The 18,757-nt window shown below is 34.3% G+C and overlaps 1 protein-coding gene across 1 annotated transcript; it reads right to left on the reverse strand.

The window, feature by feature from the left end:
* Positions 1-9,015: 9,015 nt before the first annotated feature.
* Positions 9,016-15,329, reverse strand: LOC133831496 (putative disease resistance protein RGA3). Its single transcript, XM_062261814.1, has 6 exons — positions 14,911-15,329; positions 11,474-14,812; positions 10,501-10,672; positions 10,254-10,415; positions 9,668-9,766; positions 9,016-9,579 (listed from the first exon to the last, which is right to left on the reverse strand). Exons 1-4 carry the CDS (start codon positions 15,214-15,216, stop codon positions 10,408-10,410), a joined length of 3,825 nt encoding a protein of 1,274 aa, XP_062117798.1. The 5' UTR covers positions 15,217-15,329; the 3' UTR covers positions 9,016-9,579; positions 9,668-9,766; positions 10,254-10,407.
* Positions 15,330-18,757: the final 3,428 nt, after the last annotated feature.

The following is an 18,757-nucleotide window of genomic DNA, read 5'->3' on the forward strand; positions in this document are numbered from 1 at the left end:
AGAAGATGACAGAGATTTCTGAGCAAGATTTTGCACAAAGGAAAACAGAGAGGATTTTGACTCAAACTTCGGAAGTGAGGAATACTCTCTCAACGTGGCTGGGAATTATGAAAGGGGATATTTCTACTTCACACAAGAAATCAGGTACCTCTTCGACTATACCTATCTTAAACATTGATCTAGAAGAGAAGCAGGGGAATACAGAGAGACAATGTTCAGATTGTGTTAAGATTGGTGTAGAAGATATTGAAGAAGAAGTTAATTACTGGAGTAGTGCTTTGATATGCTATGTTTTGGGAACTAATCCCCCTATCTCGGTGATGGAAGGATTTTTCCGAAGAATGTGGAGAGACAAAGGGATAGATAAGGTTGGATTATTAGCCTCAGGGGTGTTCTTAGTCAGGTTTCATTCGGTTGAGTCAAGAGATGGAGTGATGACTGGTGGCTATCAATTTTTTTGATAATGAAGAAATGGGATCCGGACTCAAAGTTTACCAGAGAGACTGTGCTAACGGTACCAATATGGGCTCAATTGTGCAATCTTGAGCTTAAGTATTGGGGACAAAAAACGATGGCTAAAATAGTTAATACAATTGGGAAGATGGTGAGACAAGATAGAGCAACTATGACCAGGGAAAAATTGCAATATGCACGGGTTTTGATTGAGATTAATATTTCTCAAGATCTTCCTAATCAAATCAAATTTGAGGATGAGAAAGGAGAGTATGTGTATGTTGATGTTGTCTATGAATGGCGACCAGATAAATGTGATCATTGCCAAGGAATTGGGCATACTAAAGAACAATGCAGGAAGAATAAAATTCAAGGAGCTCCAGCAAAAATTTGGAGACCTAAAACAGTACTTCAACAAGCACCCAAGGTGTCAGAACTGGAGACAAAGGGGACAAACAAAACTGCAAGGAAAGATGAAGATGGGTTTCAAAAAGCAAAAGGGAAAAAGGTTGTTGTCACACCTGCTAAGGAGGTTCATATGAGCAATTCTTTTCATGCCCTGAATGATCTAACAGCTACTGAATTGCGGGTTGGGGAAGTTTTACAAGGAATGAGGGTCACTATTGATGGAGGGGGAGATCCTCCATTAATAGATGGATAGGTTGTTTGGATGGAATGTTAGGGGACTTAACAAAGTGAGCAAACAAAAGGAGGTCATGAAAATGATTTCCAATAAAAGAATTGGTTTTGTTAGTCTCCTAGAAACAAGGGTCAAGGTTAATAAAATAGGAAGCTTATACCTTAATATGTTTCAAGGGTGGTGTTTTTCAACTAATTTGATGCATCATCCAAATGGGAGGATAATAGTGGCTTGGAATCCAAGAAGTTTTGATGTGGATATTAGAGGAAGCTCAAGTCAATGGATGCATTGTGTAGTTAATTCAAAAAGTGGAGATAAGTTTGAGATTACTGTTGTCTATGCTTTTAATGAGATAAAAAGAAGAGAACCTCTTTGGTCTGATCTAGAAAATATAAGTACTGAAGTGAAACACCCCTGGATTGTAATGGGAGATTTCAATTCAGTTTTATCAACAGAGGAAAGGCTAAAGTATCTAGGTGATGGTTCTGAAATGGTTCCTTTTCAAAAGTGTGTGGAGAACTGTGGTTTAGCTGATGTGAAATATACTGGCTCTTATTTTACATGGAATAATAAACAGGAAGGAAGGACTAGAGCTTATGCCAAATTAGACCGAGTTTTAGCAAATGAAAGCTGGCTGACCTCCTATGGAAATGCTGAGGTAATTTTTTTCCCTGAAGGGGATTTTGATCATTGTCCTTTTTTGCTTTCTACATATCAAACCAAGGAGATTCGAAAGCCTTTTAGATATTTCAATTTTTGGAGCAGTTTTAAGGATTTTCAAAGGACAGTGGCTGATTGCTGGAAAAAAGAAATTAAAGGAACTCCAATGTATTGTTTGATCAGCAAATTAAAAAGGCTCAGGCCAGTTCTTATGAAGATAAACAGAGAAGGAAAGGGAGATGTTTTTATCAAAGATGCTGAAAAGTATAAAAATATGATTGAAATTCAAGAAAGAATTAAGGAGGCTCCAGAGAATACTCAGTTGATGGATGAGGAAATACAAGCTAGACAGGAATATCAGCAAGCCCATTCAGATTTGATTCAGTTCATGCGTCAGAAAGTGAAAGTAGAGTGGCTAAAAAATGGGGATGTCAACACAAAGTTATTTCACAGCAGTATCAGGAATAGGCGAATCCAGAATTCGATTTACTCAGTCTGGGATATGAAAGGAAATTGGGTTGATACACAGGAAGGGGTTATCCAAGCTTTTCAGGAATTCTATGAAGGCTTGTTGGGGACTACACAGGAAGGGAGGAAATCAGTTTTAACCAAGGTGGTTCAAGATGGGAAAGTGATAACAGCTCAGCAAGCTGATTTTCTATTGGAAAATTACATTGATAAAGAAGTTAAAGCAGCCTTGTTTTCAATTCCGGATGAAAAGGCTCCGGGTCCGGATGGTTATAGCAGTGCTTTTTTCAAGCAAACTTGGGATATTACTGGAAAAGATTTGATAGAGGCAGTACTATCTTTTCTTCATACAGGCAAGCTACTTAAAGAGCTAAATACTACCACAGTAACTCTTGTTCCCAAAGTAAAATGTCCTCAAAATGTCAGTGATTACAGGCCTATAGCGTGCTGCAATGTAGTTTACAAAATAGCCACAAAGCTTATCTGTTCTAGGCTTAGAGAGGTCCTTCCCACAATTATTTTAGAGAACCAAAGTGGGTTTGTTAAAGGAAGGAATATTGCTCACAATATAATGATTTGTCAAGACATGGTGAGAGGGTATGGAAGGAAAAGAGCCCAAGCTGCTTGTATGATAAAAATTGACCTCCAAAAAGCTTATGATACATTGGATTGGAATTTCCTCAAAGAAATGATGGTGGCCCTCAATTTTCCAATGAAGTTTATTGAATTGGTTTTGAGATGTGTTACTACTCCTCGTTTTTCTTTCATGATTAATGGTGCTTTACATGGCTATCTCCTTTCTAAGAGAGGGTTAAGGCAAGGGGACCCAATGTCTCCTTTGCTTTTTGTCATTGGCATGGAATATCTCTCAAGAAAACTGGTTAAGATTGCTAAGAATGGTGATTTTAAGTTTCATCCAAGGTGTGCGAATCTAAAACTTACACACCTATGTTTTGCGGATGACCTTTTAATGTTTAGTAAAGGGGATTTCAACTCAGTTCACCTTATTTTGAGAGGTTTCAAGCTTTTTTCTGAGAGTTCTGGATTGCAACCAAACAAAAACAAGTCTGCTATATATGGGGCTGGTTTGTCAGAGATGGATTGGACTAGAATCACAGACATGTCAGGCTTTATTCGGAGCAATCTTCCATTTAATTATCTTGGAATGCCAATCAGTAGCAAGAGGATAACCAAGGCAGATTGTGAATGTCTTGTGGATAAAATGGTAGCCAGAATTAGATGTTGGAGCTCAAGGAATCTGTCCTTTGCAGGTAGGTGCATCTTGATTAACTCTGTCTTGTTATCAATAAGTACATACTGGTCTCAAGTAATAATTCTTCCAAAGGCTGTTATTAAAAGAATAAATCAGATTTGTCGGGCTTATTTGTGGAAAGGGATAGCTGATTATTCAGGGCCAGGGAAGGTTGCTTGGAGTGAGATTAGTACAGGGAAAAAGCAAGGAGGTCTTGGTTTCAGAAATATTGGTACTTGGAACACTTGTGCTATTGGCAAGTATGTGTGGGATATTGCCATGAAAGAAGATAACTTGTGGGTAAAGTGGGTTCATAATGTTTATTTACGAGAAGAGGATTGGTGGAGTTATAAAGCTCCAACAACTAGCAGTTGGTATTGGACTAGGATCGTTCAAACCAAGGAGGAATTAAAGGCTGTTTTTTCCAATAATGATCATCAATGGCAGGGGTACAGTATCAACAAAATGTATAAGTATTTGATGAAGATTAATGAAGGAAGCTGGAAATACTCTTACCTGTGGGATAGAATTGGTGTTCCTAAGCACAAATTTATGACTTGGCTAGCTCTTAAAAAGCGGTTACCAATGAGAGATAGACTTATCAGCTTTGGTATTAATTCTGACCCCCTTTGCTTGTTATGTGGTCAGCTTGCTGAGTCCCATAGACACCTGTTTTTTGAATGCCAATTCAGTAAGATGTGTATGCAACACATACTGAGTTGGCTGGGTATTGGTTCCAAGAAGTATGAGCTGGTGGGTATTGCGAATTGGATGAGAAGATGTAAGCACTCTAGTTGCCAAAGGAAAGTGTATAGCTGTGCTCTTTGTGCTGGTGTGTATTATATTTGGAAAGCTAGAAATGAGATTTTTTGGAATGTAAAGAAACCAGTAGTTAATACTGTTATAGAGAGTATAAAAAAAGATATCTGTAATAGGATGAGTCTTTTGGTTTCAAGAAGGGTCAGTAAGAAGGGTTTGGTTTGGTTGGGAAATCTACACATGTAATTAATGATTGGTGTTTGTAATTAGTTTGTGATTAATACAAAACTTGAGCTGATTTACCAAAAAAAAAAAAATATATTCTATTTTAATCCTTAACGAAATTTGTTGTTTTAAGGTTTTTTAATTTTTTAACGTTAACTTTGATAAAACATTTTTATATTTAAGCGATATTTAACGGTTGTTTTGTTAACCATTAAACTTAAATAAAATAAAATAAATATTTTAAAAAATTAAAATAAGATAAAATATTTTACAATGATAATTATTTAAAAATAATAAATAATTAAACAAATTAAAATATGATATTTTTGAGATATTTTACAATAATAATTATTTTCTCAAAGTTTTTAGAAAGCAATTTTCCAACCACTTTTACTTTAACATCTTGAAAGAATGATCCTTCCAACCACATCCTCCGACCACTTGAACTTTTTGCCCCCTCTTAAAAGATTAAAAAATGAGAGGCAACGGTCTGTAGATTTTGAGATAAACCTACTTAAGGCCACCATTCGTCCAGTTAGGCTCTGGATATCTTTATGTTTTCGAGGTGAAGGCATGTCTATCAACGCCTTGATCTTGTCTGAATTAACCTTTATTCCCCGAGCATTTACTATTAATCCAAGGAACTTACCTGAAGATACTTCGAATGAGCATTTTTGTGGGTTAAGTTTCATATTGTATTTTTGAAGTACAGCAAAACACTCAGCGAGATCGTCCACATGGTTATTGTTATGTTTAGATTTGACCAACATATCGTCCATATAAACTTTCATGTTATTCCCTATTTGTTCAGCAAACATCCTATTTACCAGCCTTTGGTATGTGGCTCCAGGATTTTTGAGCCCGAAAGGCATGACGTTGTAGCAATACAATCCCATATCGGTTACAAAGCTCGTATGTTCTTGGTCAGGTGCATGCATGGAAATCTGGTTATATCTAGAATAATCATCCATGAACGACATGATGTCGTGGCCTGTAGTGGCATCTATAAGCTGGTCTATTTGAGGTAAGGGAAAGCAGCCTTTGGGGCACGCCTTGTTGAGGTCTAAATAGTCGATGCCGGTTCACCATTTGCCGTTGGGTTTTGGGACCAACATCGGATTGGCAATTCAATTAGGGTAAAAAACATCTCGTATAAACCGATTTGCTTTTAACCTCTCGACCTCCTCTTTGAGGGCCTTCTTTCTGTCATCGTCCAGGAGCCTTTTGCTGCTTCGGGGGGAAGCTTTTATCGATATTAAGTGCATGACTTATGACATTCGGACTAATTCCTACCATGTCCGAGTGCGACCATATGAATACGTCCTGGTTTTCCTTCAAAAAATAAGTTAATTGTTATCTTGCATTTTCAAAAAGATTTTTTCCTATTTTTACCACCCTTATCCTTTTCATTGAGCTCAACTTCTTCGAGCTCCTCTAGTGGTTCGAGATCGGCCCTTTCTTCGACTCTAGGGTCGATCTCCTCTTCTATCTCGAAGACGGATCCGTCCATCTCCTGAATGAACACAAGTGTCTGGGCACTTGTTTGGTTTTTCCCCCTCATGGAAATGTTGTAGCATTCCCTTCCCGTGAGCTGGTCTCCCTTCAGCGTCCCGATGCCACTAGACGTCAGGAACTTGATGGCCAGATGCCTGACAGACGATCAGAACTCATAACTCAATAATGAAATGATTCCATATGTGCTCTTACTTTGATCTTGTAGAGGCTTCACTGGCAAGAGAAAGCAAGGTAGAGGGCTTCGCCAGGTGACAAAGCAGCTAAGAGGGCTTTGATTGGGGAGAGAAAATGAAGGAGAAGGTTTCACTGGGGAGAAAAAATAGATGAGAGGGTTTCGCTGGGGAAGGACAACAGTCGAGAGTGCTTTACAGCGGAGAGAGAGAGACAGAGAGGATTCACCATGAAGTAAGAGTGACGGAGAAGGCTTTGTCAAGAAGAAAGAGGAACCAAAGAGAGAGTGTTAGTGTTGCAGAGCCATTGGAAAAAAAAGTTTTTTAATCTTCACGTAAAAATTATAACATTGCCGCTAAAAACATTTGAGGCCCGCTATTTGTTTCAAACTTTTTTTACTTTACCGCCTTTTATAATATTTTCTATGATACTTTTTTAATAGCATTATAATGATGTTGTGGAAAGGGGTGTTTGGTGTAGTGAATTTAAACTTAAATGTATTTAAAAGGAATTTTAAATAATTTTAGTCTTTTATTGATTTTTTTAATAATTTTTCTTTAAATTTTTTAAGAACTAATAGAAAAATAGATTTTAAAATTTTTATAATTAAAGGGGGCACAATTTGGTAGTTGTTAAAGTTCGGGAGGCAAAAATGTTAATTATTTTATGCAAATCATAATAGGGGGCACGATCTGATAATATCAATAATTCATGTGGAAATTTTAACCGACCGTATATTTTAGAGGGCATAATTTGGTATAGTGTCAAAAGTTCAGGGGGAAAAAAGTTATTTATTCTTGTGTAAATATGTTTTTTTTTTTGGGTGAATTAACTTCTTTTTTTCATGTTTTATATAGGTAAATCAACTTTTTTTTTTTGCAAGGATAGGTGAATTAACATTAAGCAATGAAATGGTAAAAAAAATATTTAAATTAATTTTGAAAATTTTATTATACTTAATTTGTGAAGAGAGAAACAATTGGTATATGAAATATAAAAAACCTCTTCATATCTCTTTTATATAAAAATTATCTTTTTGATATAAAAAGTGTGTAGATAATGAAAATTCTTGGTTTTAACAGTTTTTTTTGTTAACTTTAACGAAATATTATTACAAATATTTAACAGAATATACATTTAAAATTTATTAAAAATAGATATTTAATAATTATATTAATACAAACTAAAAAATTATAAAATATCTTTATTATAATAATATTTAATACAAAACTAGATATTTAATAATTATATTAATGTAAATTCAAATATTATAAAATATTATTATTATAGTATATAATACATAATCTTAATTTTTATTAAAAGAATGATTATTTATATTTATAAAGAAAACATATAGCTACATAAGAAATTATAATAATATTTATATTCTATCAAGAATAAACAAACTTTTTCTTCAATTATAAATGTGTGATTTGAATAATATCATGAATTAGTTTATGATCTAAAATGTTATCATATATATATTTATTTAAAAATTATAAACAATATTTAGGTTTAATTTTTCTTTTAATATGGTTATGTCATTATTTTATCTTTATATATATAATATTATTTATTTATTTATTTAAAATTTATGTGACAATTATAAAAATTTAATAAATATATTAATTTTTGTTAAATAAAACTAAGAAACATTACTTATACCTAGTATATAGAAAAGTATGAAAACATTAATATAAAAGTTCTAAATATCTATGATAGTTGAATTAACAGTAAAGAAATGAAAGGTTAAAATAATTCTCACACTTAATATCTTTCTTCAAATTTTATCATACTTAATTTTTAGTTAAAATTAATTTGGCACGTGGAATCAAAATACCAATTTACGTATAAAATTACGTCTAAATTTATTTATAAAATATAAAATTTTAACAATTGGAGGTCCATGATGTTAAAATATATACATATATAATAGTTAAGTATTAAATATATAATAGTAGTAAAAAATTTCCACTTAAGTTGTCAAATAGTAAAATAGTAGTAATGTTTTTGTTCTCCAATCATTTAATATGTCACTTAATTGAGTGACTATAGAATTAGAAGAAAAATGTTATACTTAATATTTAACTATTACATAATATTAATTTGATATTTTAATAAGTATAATATCATAAAATAAATAACTGTAACACTTATTATGAAATTATTATATATGAATGAAACTGTCATCAACCATCATTTTATGTTCATAAGCTTCTTACAAAATTTGTACAAGCTTTGAATCTTCGACAATGAGACTTCTAACTAGCTAGAACAAGAATTGAACCTCCTAAATGGAATGATAATAGTTTTAATAGCTTCATATCTTTCTTTGGATCATCCTCATGTTTATATAACTCATGGTTGTGCATTCTCACCATATCAAATTAACCTTATATTTTTCTCTCTCTAATAATTTAGTAAAACCAAACTCAAGTTTAGAAAACAATTCAAAGCACTTGAATTATTCAAAACCAATTTTTTAGATTCCGAAGGAGAAACCAATAAAATTGGATTTTGATAGAAACGAACTTTCATCTCATAGTTTACACAAATAAGCCATTTTTGGGTTCAAGTTCTTTCTCAAAATACTAAATCAGTAAAAGCAGCTGCACTAACCAATAAGCCATTATTTGTACAGTATCATTGATCTAAGCAATATGGGCCACATGATCCTTATAACTAAAATACACAGCAAAATTGAAAAGGGAACAAGGAATTTCTTATACTCACCATTTTGTCAAGAAGAATAAGATTGTAATGTAATGAATATTGTCAAGCTAAAACCATTTCAAGAAAACAAGTATCTAGTTAAGCTAGAAGAAGTATGCCAGCTAGCTAAAACATTTCTTGCTCAGCAACACCCAAAATGTCAAAATAAACTGCCAAAAGGCTCTGAAAAGAGGAACACTACAAAGAAATTTCAGATTCAGAAGATTCACTGCCCAATGGCTACAAAAAATCTAGATGAGTTCCCAAGAACATCCTGTTGGATAACATCATCCCACAAAATGCCTCAATGAAACTTCTCTCAATGAAAGAAAACAAAAATGTCTAGACAGAGAAAAGAGTAATTAGGCTAAATTGTGAGTCAGCAATTACTAAAATGATACAAGGTCTCTAATAACCAAACAACAAACAAAGTTCGGTAGAATTACGCCATTAGTGTGTTGGTGAGAAACTTGAATACCAAAAGAAACTAATAAATCAAGCACATTATTAATCTCCATTTGACTGAATTGATGCAGACAAGAACTATTTTTGGACTCAAAACACCAGGGGGTCTAGTTTCAAGAAGCTAAACGCGACTAGAAGGAGCTTATATAAAAATTCTTGCAGCCAAGATCTGATCCAAGCAAGCCCAATCACCCAAATCAATGCCAACATCACATCCCAGCCACATGAGAAGACCCCAGAGGAAGAGGATCAGCACAACCTGTAGAAAAACCTTTGCAGTTAGAAGGTGACATACGGAAGCAAAAGAAAGCATGAACAAATAACAGATTCACAATTGACTTGCATACCTGAAAAACTAGAAACCATGAGTGCAGATCATTGGACTGATTGACTTTTTTAGACATTTCTCTGCTACCATTAGAACTAGAAACAACTCATTGTTGCCTCTGTTTGAAAATTTAAAGTATAAGAGTATAAGTCAAAAACGAATTGAAGTAACAAAAAAATTAATAGTTACATAAGGAAATAGTACGGTAAAGAAAAGGAATAATGTTTGCTTTGCCTCTAGATGCATATCTCATAGGTCTAGAATCTAGACAAGATAAATGTATTTGATTAAATAAAGTTCACGTTGTCCTCCAGTAGATTCTAAATCACAATACTAAATATTAGAAAGTTGATACATGGTTAATTGTGTGAGGCAGTATGAGTATGAGATATTTTAAAGATTTCTAGATAATCACCAAAATGGGAGAACTGTCATTTCAACAGTATTTATAGAAGTGAAAGTAGAGAATTACTAGTGGAAATGTTTGTAGACAATCCTTATTTGGCTATCCATTCAACCAATTAATGATGATAAATTAAGGAATTCCTAATATGTCAATATACTTGCATAGAAAAGTAAATTAATATGAATTACAACATTTATACCTTGGATGTTAATCTCTGCTCTAGTTGGTCATGCACAAAAAAATTGAAGATGACATTATCCTCACAATGAACATAACAAGTTTCCATTTCAATGATTTCCTTGTAGCGATGCAGCTCCCTATTTACAAGCCCAAGGAACTCTACATATTCTCTACTAACTGACTGCATTTAACAAGTTGAAAGTAAATACAACTTCTAAATTTATCAAAAAGAATGGACAAGGGAGCTTAAAGTATCCAATTCTTACAGATGCAGAAGCTAAAACAGCCAATGCACGACTTAGTTCCCACAACATCTCTTGCTCTCGCTGGCTCTTGTGCTTCTCTTGCTGTTGGAACAATCATCTCTCTCAATGCCACATCCTCCTGACAACCCTTAGATTCCTTCTTTCTTACTTGCTCTTCTTCTCTCGCTTCCTCCTGCAATAAGTAATTTAGAATCAATCAAGTAAACAAAGAAACATACAAGGGGCTGCAGAATTCCTTGGCTTAGACATAACTGAAAGCACCATCAACATGTGCTAATTCAGCTAAACGACAGCCATGGGACTTAGTAGTTGAACACCACAAAACCCACTCAAAATCAATCATTAGAACCCTTCAGGAATTTATAAATCATCTTTTTCACGATCATTGACCAAAACCAAGTTCAGATATATCTATTAAAAATCAAGACGAACTCATCATCATCATGGAAGGACTCCAACTTTTCAATCAATGTCAATGTCAGCTTATATTCTTATCCTCATTTGCTCAGTAAAATCAGTTAAAAGACAATTTTCTAGACAGTGTACATTAACAATGATAACTAGCTTCACTCCATGCCTGGATTTTATAACCAGGAGTGGCAGTAATGACCAGTCAATCCCAAGTGGAACATGAATGCAATTTGAACCCATAGTCAATTCTCTATATTACCAACATGTAATCGCCAACCAAATCATAAGCTCAACATTTTGAATTAAACAGAAGAAAAACACATATTTTCTTAGTCGGTCAATGTTACTCTGTTTTTTTTCCCTATCAAATTGCTGAAAACCGTTGTTATTTTATTTTGAGATTTGTAATTCAAATCATATCAGAATGGAGTAGGGAGAAGGGATTTGCAGAATAATTACCTAGACATATCTATCCTTGATTTCTTGCATTCATGATGTTGCATAAGATTTATTTTAATTTGATTAGGAAATAAAAACAAATATTCAACATACACGTTTATACCTCATTTTCTTCTTGGTTGGGTTCTGGATATAAGTGCAAGCGTTGTATATGAGAAACCTTATCCCAATCTTCACCTATTTCCCTTTTGCATCTCTTCAATAACATGGGACAGTCCCGTATAGTGAGTGAGTTCAAAATGGTGAGGCTTCGAATTCCATCAGGTAATGATGTCAGATTGGAGCATCCATATAACCTAAGCATCTTAAGTGATTTGAGGTTGTGGATCCACTCTGGAATTGTTGTTAGACTATCACTCCTTGAAACTTCAAGTTGTTGCAGACTTGTAAGATGTCGGATACCCTTAGGAAGAACAGTCGCTATACTTGGCAACGTCTCAAGACATAGAAAGTGGAGGCTTCCATTTAGGGCTTTCCACATAATGCCATCATCACCATTAAGCATGTCTGCTAACCCCTCACAATTTGAAATCCATAGTTTTCGAAGTGACGAGAGATGTAGAATACCTGGACACAGATGCTTCAATTTAGGGCAATTATTAATAAACAAGCAATTGAGAGAAGTAAGGCTCTCAAATGAGTCTGGAAGACATTCTAGATCCTCAATGGCTGTTAGAGTTAGATCTTTCAATGACCCAGCGCTACTGCTCATCATCATCATCTTTATTCTTAACGTCTCTTCCAATGGCTTCAAGCTGCTGTTCTCCAGAGTCAAATGTTCCAAATGTGGGTAAAGTGGCATGCAAGTCAGCTTAGGACAATTCCATATCTCTAAAGTTGAAAGAGAAGGGAGATAAGGCAAGGGCATGTGTTTGTGTTTGTGTTTGTCTTCTTCTTTACCACTAATTGCAGCAGCAAAAGAATGATCAACTTCTTCTCTCCACCATCCCTTTAGATTACGCAAACCTCTCAAATCAAGTTTCCGTAGAGATGGCAATAATGTTTTTGTTGACCCAACTAAGTCTTCATTGCAATTATTGCTGGATATGTACTCTAAAGACTCCAAGTTCTGAAGATTCAAAACCTTGAGACAGTGGAATTGATTCAATGAAACTAGATACTCACATTTCTTGCAATCCACCAAAGTTAAGTCGACTAAGTTTGTAAGTGATGAGAGCCAGGTGGAGAGCTTAGCACCCCCATAATTTCTTAACCTCAGTTGTAGAAGATTTTCGTGTGGCTGAAGGCATTCTATTGACATTTCATAACCAACAATGGCCTCTGCCTCATCAATTTCAACACGAGAATCCCACTCCAATGTCAGGGATCGAAGATATTTTTTATCCTTTATTTCTGCTCTCCCATACTCTGCTACCACATCTTTCTCATGGCTCAGATTTATAACTTCCAAATCGCCTCTCAAGTTGTTCAGTCTCATCAATTCTTTTAGCTCACCACCAGACCTTGGGATAGAACTCTCTCTCTTCATCAGCACGTACTTCGATAATGTCTGAAGATTAGCTAGCTGGCCTAGTCCGTGTGGCATATACTCTAATTTATCACAATGAGAAATTTCAAGATGCTCAAGGTTGAAGAGTTTCTCAATATCTCTAGGCAATTCTTGGAGCTCAGAGCAACGATTGAGTTTCAGTATTTGCAAATTCGACAAACAATTAGTTGAATCCGGTAGTAACAATAGACCATCATTCCAAGAAAGATCCAAGTATCTCAATTGCATTAACTGACCTAGTCCACTTGGTAAGGAATTCAATTTATCACATGAAGAAAGGTCAAGATGCCTAAGATTGATGAGTTTCTCGATATCTCTCGGTAGTTCTTGGAGTTGTGAGCATTGATTGAGTTTCAGTGTTTGCAAATTCAGCAAATTAGTAATAGAATTGGGAAGCACCTTGAGTCCAGGATTCCATGAGAGATCTAAATATCTCAAGTGTTTCAACTTCCCAATAGAATTGTATACTAACTTCATCCTTGAATTATTTAAACCCAAACAACGTATGGACTTACAGTTTGATATAATTGCATCGCAAAATGTCTTGTCCTTTGAAGCAGAAAAGTGAAGAATTGTTCGAATCTTTTTGGCATGAGCCAACGAAACTGAAATTTCACTTTTTGAGTAAGTATGACTTGCAAAGGACACGTGATGAGTAGTTTCCTTGATATTTGCTTGGCCATTTGAAATTACAAAAGTAGCGCATTCTGCTCCTCCTACTCGAACTGCAAGATCATGCATCAGATCATGCATTTTGCATCTTTTTATAATGCCACATTTATCTACTTCAACATCTTGAAAGAATGACCCTTGTAACAAATTCATAAAGCATTCATAACCCTCATCCTCCAAACATTGATCTTGACTTGGATCTGATAGCTTAAGAAATCCTTGAGCCATCCAAAGGTTAACTAAATCTTTCACCTCCATTTCGTAGTCTTTAGGAAATAAACTACAATAGGCAAAACAAAGTTTCAAATGGGAGTCAAGATGATCATAGCTCAATCTAAGGGTGGGTAAGATATCATCATCTTGTTGTTTTGGTATTTTTGAAAATTCTTTATTAAAGGAAGACCACTCCGACTCTTTACTTTTACCATACAATAGATTTCCTATTGTTTTTATGGCTAGCGGGATTCCTTTGCACCTTTCCACAATCTCCTTTCCAATCTTCACAACACTAGTGTTTTCGAGCTCTAGTGTTCCATCTTCAAAAGCCATTTTTCTAAACAGAGACCAAGATTGATCTTCATCAAGAATCCCCAATTGATATGGTTGTTGTTTGGTAGCTATAAATTTAGCACTCTTTTCACTCCGAGTAGTTACTACAACTCTACTCCCTACATTTTCACCACTTATGATTAAAGTTGTCAACTCCAACAACTTATTACGATTTTCCTCCCACATATCATCTAGTACAAGAAAATACCGCTTGCCACCAAGTACTTCTCCAAGTTTCTTCCGTAGCGGCTCCATTCCTATGTCTCCCACAGTATTCTCACCTTTCGCAGACTCAATGATGCTTTTCACAATTAATTTCAAGTCAAAATTATCAGACACACACACCCAGATCTTTAACTCAAAATGCTTTTGAACTTGCTCATCATTAAAAATACTTTGAGCAAGAGTGGTTTTTCCTAACCCACCTATGCCTACAATGGCTAGCACCAAGACACTCTCCTCACAACTCTCCAACAAAAGCTTATCTATGATAACAGATCTATCCCCATCTCTCCCAATAACATCTTCCTTACGTACATAGGAGTGAGTATCTCTCACTCTCCTAACACTCGGAGTCTCTTCACGTCCTTTCTCTAAAAGTAAATTTTCATCAATGGAAATGGCAGCCAGTTTTTTCTTGATGCCTTCTATTCTACGACTCATCTTGAACCGAAAAGCAAGTTGGTTGGATCCGGAAAAGAAAGTGCAAACCTGTAGAGTGGCATATATATATATATATATATATTTGAATAAATATTTAAAATTTAAAATTAAATAAGAAAAAGTCCTATGAGATTCAATGAAAATACCTGGTTGGCCATTGGGTTTCGAGACATCCTGAGTTGGCGTCGTAGAGCTTGAGTGTCGACCTCGTCCATCAAGTCGTCGGCTTCAAGAACTGCATTGCCCAGCCTGTGGAGCCAGTTGTTGACTTGGTTGTTGTGGGACTGCTTCTTCTCGGCATCGAGAAGCACTGCTTTGATAGTTGAAATGGTTTCATTGAGCTGTTGGAGCTCATTGTTGACACCCCAAACCAGAGAGATCTGTTTCACAGCATCAGATCCCAAACGCCCAATGATTTTGTCAACAATTGGAGAGAGGATCAACTCAGCCATGGCTTCGAAACTTGGTTCCAATCTGATTGAAGTTTGAGCTAATGAAGAAGTTATAGCAGAGAGAATTTCAGAGCTGGTACAAGTATCCAAGTCTATAATTAGATATATATATATATATATATATATATATAACGCCTCTATCTTCTGTTTTCATATATAAAACAAATATGTTCTGGAACGCAGTATATATATTTATATAACATTTATGGAAAATTTTTTAGTCCACTTAGTCAAACAAGTGGGACCCAGATAATTTGCCACGTTTCAAGTTTTGAACAATTTTAGTGCTTTTCTTTTTTAAAATTTATACTTGATTAAACTGGATCTAAGAAATTGTACTGATATGGCTGTGAAAAGTAAGGACAATAAAGTAATTTGCAGTCCAAAAAGTGTATAGTCGAGTGCAATAAGTTAAAATATGTATTGTGTTTGAACTTATTTACGATATTGGGTAAGTAATTTTTTTATGCGGCTAAGTAATTTTTAATGAAATAGTCAGTAATAACGTTGAATCGGAAAGTAAAAAACCTTGAAGTAATTTTTTTTTTTTTTTTTGCGTATAAGGAATATTTTTATGCTAGTAAGTAATATTTAATTGAGTAGTGAGTAATAATGTTATACCTGAAAACAAAAAAGGCTGAAGTAAATATGGTTTTATTATTATAATAATAAAAAAAACCAACAATGACTAGAATCCAATTAACACACCTCACGAGCCTTAGTTGTCTCATGATCATCATAGAGAGTTTTAGTAGCTGCATTACTCATATTGACAACATTGCACTAGTAATACATTTTCGACCAAATGATAATTAGATAAACAGTACTCATGTTAACAACATAAGAAATTTACTTGGTTCAAACAAGTATGACCTAAATCGAGTAGATGAGACTAATACTCTTTAGTAAGCACAAATCGAGATCGGTACAAAGTTATATAATCTGAATAAGAACTTTGTTTTTATTTTTCAAATTCTCATCAACATAATACAAGAACCCAGTATAACCTTTGTCAATGCTGAATACAAGATGATATCTAAGTTACATATTCTCTTTATAAAGCTATTAATATAATCTACTGACCAACTTGAGTCTAAAGATCGTTTTCAACCACTAAAACTGTCAAATACTCAAACTATAGTTATTACTACTTTCTGTTGTGACAGTTGAACTGCGATTAAGTCTAATTTGAGAAAGTTTGGGAGCAAATAGTAAGTTAAGAGATTTTAACCTTACATGATATTATGATGAGAATTTTAGTCCAATAAGTTGATGTAGAGGAATACAGACTGCATTTAATTTGCATAATTTGTACATCAAAACTATTCATTAGTGCATACTATGGGAAGAGCCAAAAGACAATTTTACAATGTATATAATTTCAAGTCAAGTTAGTTAAATAATATAAAACTCGATGAGAGTAATGATAAAAATGAAAGGAAAAAATGATCAATAAAAAATGAAACTTAACATGACAGAGTATGTGATATATATTTATGAAACTGCTAATTATTACAGGGGAAACACATCTATATATTATATAAACATAATAAAAAAGATGAGATAATGAGTTAGAAAAGTACAAACCTCATCAACATTTGATCTCTTGGGATGTGCTCATGATAAAATCTTAATCCTACCGTCTATATTGCTGTACACAATTAACAATATAAAAAGAACTTATCATTTTTCTATTTGAAATTGATTAATCAACTAAGAGGCAGAGCTGCAGATAACTGATATGACATAAAAAAAACAAATAATGCACTATGAGTTTCACTAATATATATATATATTTTTCTATTAAAGCAGCGAACCAAAATCAATCTGCAAACTTTTATCATCAATCTAAGATATATGCAATCAAATCTATTGGATTTTTGTTTATTTCCTAACAACAAAATATGATGACTTGCACATGCTCTCTCGAAGTCACAACTACAAAAAGCTGGAAACATTGAAATAAATGACCTGAAATTAGTTACAACAAAACTCCCCATGATCTATACTTACAATGCAAAAGAAATAAATAAATAAATAAAAGAAGGCCTAAAAGAGTGATTGAAGCACCTTAAGCCTACAATATCACTTATAAAGATTACAAAGCACATAAATAATAGGAATATTAAATAAATGAACATTTCATTTAGCTAATATTTTAAAGAGAGAGGTTTAACCTTTTCTGGCATCATTGCTTCATCACCTCTATTCTCAGCATTCATGTGATTCCTCTTATATTTCATCCTTATTGTATCAAATCTTTAAATTGGATTAATGCCAAGAACCTGAAAAAAGAAAAAATAATAATAGAAAGAGAACCTAATTATGTGTGTTCATACATTTATATATATATATATATACATAAAACTATTTGTTACTCAATGTACACAATTCATATATTATCGCATGAAGATGATATGCAACAAAATAATATTAGCATGAAGCAATACCCGAAATTTAAAAACCAACCTCATGAAAATAGCAACATAATAGTAGTAAGATGGTGTTACTTTTATTAAGCTTAAATTTCCTATAGATTTGCTTCCATAAAAATGATACATAAGATTGGTTGAGTAAATTTAACAAACTAGTGGAGTGTTTTGAACCTAAAAGTCTTACAACAACAAACATAGCCCATGAAAATAATCAGATTCTTTAAACCTCTCCAAGTTCTCGGGTACTTCACCAAGGCTAAGAAGACCGAAACCAAGTCATTGAATATCTATAATCAACAAAAATTTAGTTAGAGTACTGGGGTTTATTTAAACACATATAAATCAAAATTAAAACACTAAATTTTTTTGACAAAGATTTAATAAAACTAGAACTAGACAAACGCACCTACCTCACAAATCTGGCGGAGACAACCATAGACAATAGCGACTCACAATCTGAAGAAGAACACAAAGAAAAAATGGGTTAAGAACTAGAGTTCAACAAATTTAAGCTAATTGCATAAGTTGGATATAACTTGTTATACCCAAAAATTGGAGAATGCATCCTAGGAGGCTAAGGAGAATGCATCTAGGAGAGTGCCTCCTAGGAGAGCTAAGGGGAGTGGTCCTAGGAGACTCCAAGGAGGATGTGGTCCTAGGAGACCCCAAGGAGGGTGTGGTCCTAGGAGACCCCAAGGGTGTGTAGGAGGCAAGCCTCCCAAGGTTTTCTAAGTGTTGACTCGAACGTGTCCAAGGTAAATAGCTAAGGAGGAGGAGTCTCATGCAAGAGAATGGAGACTTAGACTTTCATAAGGAAAGTCTATACAATGTTCGATCGGACATGTTTGGGAGATGCTAAAGAAGGTTGCCTCAATGTTGTCCAAGGTGAGGTTGCCTCAATGTTGTCCAAGGTGAGGTTGCCTCAATATTGTCCAAGGTGAGGTTCCCTCAATATTGTCCAAGGTGAGGTTCCCTCAATGTTGTTCAAGGTGAGGTGCCAAGGAAGTTGCCTCGGACCACCTTGGTCCGAGGAGAAGCCAAGGAGATTGGTTCAAGGAGGGACATGGCATGCTAGAGGAGAGTACATGTTCGAGGAGAACCATGCA

This window comes from Humulus lupulus, chromosome 4 (assembly GCF_963169125.1).
Source record: "Humulus lupulus chromosome 4, drHumLupu1.1, whole genome shotgun sequence".
NCBI lineage: Eukaryota > Viridiplantae > Streptophyta > Magnoliopsida > Rosales > Cannabaceae > Humulus > Humulus lupulus.